The 6,000-nt window shown below is 35.4% G+C and overlaps 1 protein-coding gene across 2 annotated transcripts in view; it reads left to right on the forward strand.

Annotated features, from left to right (window-relative positions):
- ACOX3 (acyl-CoA oxidase 3, pristanoyl) overlaps nt 1-6,000 on the forward strand; it is an 81,525-nt gene that overhangs the window by 44,152 nt on the left and 31,373 nt on the right. For both annotated transcript variants that reach the window (XM_027836595.1, XM_027836594.1), the window contains exons 9-11: nt 24-206; nt 1,291-1,413; nt 2,800-2,920. In XM_027836595.1, the coding sequence (XP_027692396.1) occupies nt 24-206; nt 1,291-1,413; nt 2,800-2,920 (427 nt within the window). The remainder of the gene's footprint in view (nt 1-23; nt 207-1,290; nt 1,414-2,799; nt 2,921-6,000) is intronic.

A 6,000-nucleotide genomic window follows, 5' to 3' on the forward strand; every position in this document is an offset into this window, starting at 1 on the left:
ATTTCTATGTTTTATATCAACAGGATAAACGACAATGTTTTGGTGCTTCACTAAGTTCCCTGTCTGCTGGTAGAGTTTGCATTATAGGAATGTCTGTGGTGAATTTGAAACTGGCCCTATCAATAGCAATTCGTTTCTCAGCAACTCGCCATCAGTTTGGACCAAGTGATGATGAAGAAATTCCAGTCCTTGAATATCAAATGCAGGTATAAGCTCATGAAATGGAATTGTGTGTGTGTGTGTGTGTGTGTGTGTGTGTGTAGGGTGGTGGGATTTTTTTATATATTAACTTAAATGGCGACAGGTGATTGAAGATTAGGGAAACCTTTCAAGGTAGGAGATAAGCAACAGAAGTGTGTCCCCAACACAGGGAGGCATTCAGTCATTAATCACTGACTATGACTCACTGCCTTATACCCCAAACAACTAATCCTTTCCACCACACTTTTGGTGGTAAGGTTGCTTTTAAGTATTACTTAGAATATGGTTAAAAGGATTTTTTTTCCATAATAGGCAGTGTATTGCCTTTAATATTTTAGTAACTGGAAAAAGGAGTGGAGTGGTCATGTAGCAGAATTGAAGGCAATGGGTGGATGGCCTGACTACTGGACTGAGGGCTATGAAATATTAAGAGACTTGGAGGAAGGTCTCTAGCAAGTTGGATGGATCCTCTGAAGAATTTATAGAATGTGAACAATAAAATGAAAAGGCTCAGAGGTGATGTGATCTGCATCAGTCAAGGCAGTACCCACATCAGTGAGATCCCAGAGCTAGCAAAATAAACAGTTGACTTGTAGATGTTAATATTGACCATATTTCTATTTTTTATGAGCCTGTCATAAATGATCATTCAAATTATAAAAAACAAGTCCATTCAGTTGGCAGAATAGATGATGATTTATCGTAGTTGGAAGAGATCTTTAGAATTCAACCTTTCATCATCATTATCCTCATCATCCCTGAAAGGTAATGTTCCAGTTACTAGGAACTCACTGCTTCATGAGGCAGCTCTTTCTATTGTTTGGCAGCTCTCATTGTTGGGAAATTTTCCTTTTTATTTCCTTATTTTTTAAAAAAAAGGAATGTGAATGAAATGAAGTAAGGCTGTAACTAATTCATTCAAGATATTGTTAGGTTGGTGGGATATTAAAAGAAATATGATTTTGGAACTGGGTTAGAAAAAAATCATTGGAGTAATTTTAAAAATTCTGTTTAAAAGTCTTGTAGGACACTCGATGAGAGCTAAGTATGAAGTGTGTTATATTTATTCAAGTTTTCTTTGCTTTTCAGCAATGGCGCCTGATTCCTTATTTGGCAGCTACATATGCCTTAGACCATTTCTCAAAAACTTTGTTCATGGACTTGGTAGAACTTCAGCTAGGCCTTTTACAAAATGATAAAAGTATCAGGCAGGTAAGATAATTCCAAATACTTGTTGACATGCTTACAATTATTAAAGTGATGCTAGTTAAGTAGCTATGTTATGTTCATTGGAGACTCAGTACTCTTTTAGCTCAAAACAAATGAAGCACTGTTCTTCATAGAATTAGTGCTTAAGAAATATTTTGAGCTATGGTGAATCGTTGTATTGATAAGAGTAGCTAAGTCTTTCACAGTTGATTACTGTTACAGTATTGCTGTTATTGTGTACAGTGTTCTCCTGGTTCTGTTCACATCACTTTGCATCAATTCATATAAGTCCATGTTTTTCTGAAACCATCTCCTTCATCATTTTTTATAGCACAATAGTATTCTGTCACAATCGTGTACCTCAGTTTGTTCAACCATTCTCCCAATTGATGGGCATCCTCCCAGTTTCCAATTCTTTGTCACCACAAAAAGAGATGCTATAAATATTTTTGTTCAAATGGGTCCTTTTTCCTTTTCTTTGATCTCATTGGTGTATAGACCTACTAGTATTATTGCTGGGTCAAAGGGCATGCAGAGTTTTGTAGCCCTTTAAACATAGTTCCAAATTATTTTCCAGAAGGATTGGACCAGTTCACAACTCCACTAACAGTGCATTAGTGTTCCTATTTTTTCATCCTCTTGGAAAACTTTTACAATTTTGTTCAATTCTTCTACAATTGCAGTTGGTTCATAGGGTTAAACATTGAGTTATCAAAATCATAAGGTTGAAGTGGTAAATATTTGAAAGATATACTTGAAACCATACTGTATTGGCAGTAAAAAACGAAAACAAAAACCTGGGTTCTAGTCCTCACTCTGCCGCTGGCAGCTGTGTGCCCACTTCTCTCAGAGAGGAGTTACTTCCTCTGTAATGATCTCCAAGGTCTCCCTTTGCCAGCTCAAAACTTTTTACTATTGGATATCCCTCTGGCTTTTTTATTCCTGATACAAATGGTTCTCAAATTATAATCTGACTTATTCATCATTCTTATTCCCTTAACTATAAATAATAGAGACATAACAGATTAATGCCAATAATAATCGTAATTATATCATCTCACATATATAGAGTACTCTAAAATTTGCAAAATTCACAGTAACCTCAGGAGACAGGAAATGGAAATATCTTCTTTTTTCATTTAGGGATACTGAGGCTCAAAAAAATAAAGTTATTTACCATTAGTCACACAGATTAGTGTCAGAGCAAGTAGTTGACCCCAGCTTTTCTTGCTGATTCCAAATTCTGCTATACCCTGTATATAATTTAATATACCATTAATTTCCTGTGCATAATTTTGAAATATACTTGTTGTTTGATGAGCCCCGTTTGGAATATTATTTGTTGTTTTGAGGTTTTGAAAACCTTCTGTTTAATCCCTCCTTTTTAAGGCCGAACTTGGACGTGAAATTCATGCATTGGCATCTGCTGGTAAACCGCTAGCTTCCTGGACTGCCCAGCAAGGAGCTCAGGAATGTCGAGAAGCTTGTGGAGGACATGGCTATTTGGCCAGTAAGTGTGAGGATAGTCTTCTCTTTTGTCCTTAACCCTACCATTTAACTTTGGATGCCTAAAGATGTTTACTCTAAATTGAAGGTAATGCATTCCATAGAGAGAATCTGTGAGAAGCAAAGCAATAAAAAATTTCAATAGAAACTCCAAATCAATTAATTTGAATTCTGACTTCCTGTATTCACTGACAGGATTCTCTCAGTAGGGAGAGAATGTGGTACAGTGAAAGGATCACTGGCTTGTGGAACTCAGGATCCCTGAGTTCTGATCTTGGTTATACCTAACTTACTACAATATGATTGTGGGCTCTTTATGTAATTCTTCCACATAATACCCACTTCCTTGTCTGTAAAATGAGGAGGCAAGATCCCTTACGTGACAAATGTTTTGTGAGTTAAAGAATTAGTGCAATTAGGAACATTCTTTATGTTAAAAAAAAAAAACATTTTTAAAGACTCTAATTTGATGACTCAAACAATGATTTTTTTTTTCTGGTAGATGTTTCAGAAATGAAAATATATGTTCCAGTCCTTTCTGTCCTTTAAAGTTTTGTATTAGCAAAAGTTTTGATGAGTTAACTGCCTCTTGTACCCTTCTCACAAACCTTTCAAATGGTCAGAAAATGTTAAAGCATTCAGTGGTGAATTTCTGTGCTTAAGGATGCCTCAGTAAAACAAAGCTCTCCTCCCTTTCTACCAAGTGATACTTTATAGAAAAGCAGTTACTCACATTTTTATAGATCTTGAAGTTTGCCAAGTGCTCCTCTTCATTTAATGCCATTGTCTTTGTATCACAGTCATTACCCACAACCCCCTAGAGAATGAACCCTTTCTGTGACAAAGGAAAGCAATTAAGCAAACACTATCAGGTAAGGTTGACAGTCAGCTGACTTTCTGCTCTCCTTAATGCCATGGCAAAGGAAATATATTTGCCATTTCTTCAGGACCTTCACTGGTTTTTCCATTTCTCTGAGCTCAGTTTCCTTTTGGCATTTAAAAAATTTACCATCTTGTAATGATTGTGCCAACATTTGCTGAATTATGGAAAAAACAAAGGAGTTCCAAAAAAACATTTATTTCTGCTTCATTGACTACACTAAAGCCATTGATTGTGTGGATCACAACAAAATGTGACAAGTTCTCAAAGAGATAAGAGTACCAGATCGTCTTCTTTGTGTCCTGAGGAACCTGTATGCAGACATGTGGGTCAAGAAGCAACACTTAGAACTGAACATGTAACAACTGATTGGAAAAGGAATACAACAAGGCCGTATGTTGTCCCCTTATTTATTTAACTTATATACAGAGTACATCATGCAAAATACCAGGCTGAATGGATCAAAATCTGGAATTAAGGTTGCTGGGAAGAATATCAGCAATCTCAGATATACAGATGCTATCAGTCTTATGGCAGAAAGTAAAGATGAATTAATAAGCTTATTGAGAGGAGAGTATATGAGAGTATGAAAACTGACTTGAAGCTTAACATTAAAACCTTTTTAAGGTTTTTGTGACCATAGCATGCCAGCCCTTCTGTCTTCCGTTATCTCTTGAAGTCTGTCCCATCTCATCTTCAGTCATCCATTTCATTTTCTCCAACCCCCACTGCCATAATTCAGTTCCTTGGGATTATCAAGCACTGGCCTAATGTTTTTGATCACTTCCGTTTCTTGCTTATTTAATCTGTTCCACCAGTGATTGTGTATATTGTTCTCTTGGTTCTGCTTATTTTGTGCTGCATCAGTTCATACAGACATTTCCATGTTAGTTTGAATCTCTCATATTAATCATTTATAATTGTACAATAATATTGTAGCATATTCATCTAGCATAATTTGGGGTTTTTTTCCCCCTACCATTCCCTAATTTGTGACCATCCACTTCATTTCCAGTTCTTTGCTACCACAAAAATTGCCACTATGGATATTTTGGTGTATATGCCAGACATTTAGTTTTATCTTATATTTCCTTCAGGTATAAACTTAATAGTGGGATTGCCAGGTTAAAGGATATGGACAGTTTAGTCACTTTTCTTGCATAATTTTAAATTGAACTCCAGAACACTTCATAGATTTACCAATAGTGCATCATTGTGCCTGCCTTCCCACAGCTTCTTCTATATTGACTGTTCCCATCTTGTTTCCTCCTTGCTAGTTTGCAAGGAGTGAGGTGAAACTTCAGGATTGTTTTAATTTGTATTTTTCTTACTGTTGGTGGTTTGGAACATGTTTCATATAGTTGCCTGTAGTTTACAGATCTTCTTCTGAAAAGTTTACATCCTTTGATCTTCTGGGAGGAATGGCTTTTGGTATTTTGAATCTTTGTATCAATTCCTTATATATTTTGGATATTAGGTTTTTCAGTGATATTTGATACAAATGTTTTCTCTATTCAGCCATTTTTCTTTTAATTGTGTCTTTATTGATCTTGTTTGTGAAAAAAAAAACTTTCTAATTTTATGCAACCAAAATGTTGTTGTTGTTGTTTTTATTTTTTATGATCTCTTCTTATCCTGTTTTGTTAAGAAATGTCTTCTTAGCCATGGTTGCGAAAATACTTGATTTCTTTCTTTTCTAAGCTTACTGGGGCATATGGTGTAAAATACCGTCCTAATCCTACTTTTTGACAAACTGCTTTCCTGTTTTTCAAGCAGAAAAGGGATTCTTTCTCCAACCCCCACTGCTATAATTCAGTTCCTTGGGATTATCAAGCACTGGCCTAATGTTTTTGATCACTTCTGTTTCTTGCTTATTTAATCTGTTCCACCAATGATTTTTTCTGTTTTTAACCAGTAACAAATACTTTTCATAACTATTGCTTTATAATATATTTTGGAATGTTATAATGTTATAATGTTATGCCCATTCATTCATAGTTTTTTTTTCTTATCATTTCTCTTGAGATTTTAAACCTTTTGTTACTTCAGTGGGTATAGTTATGTTGCCTATTCCCCCAAACACCTCCTCCCCCCCAAAAATTCTCCACATAATTTGATTTGGTTAGCACTACATCTATAAATTAATTTAACCAGTGGTATCATTTTTATTATATTGGCAAGGCCCAACAATGAACAGTAGGTAT

The sequence above is a fragment of the Vombatus ursinus genome, unplaced genomic scaffold (assembly GCF_900497805.2).
Source record: "Vombatus ursinus unplaced genomic scaffold, bare-nosed wombat genome assembly UNPS02014818.1, whole genome shotgun sequence".
Lineage (NCBI taxonomy): Eukaryota > Metazoa > Chordata > Mammalia > Diprotodontia > Vombatidae > Vombatus > Vombatus ursinus.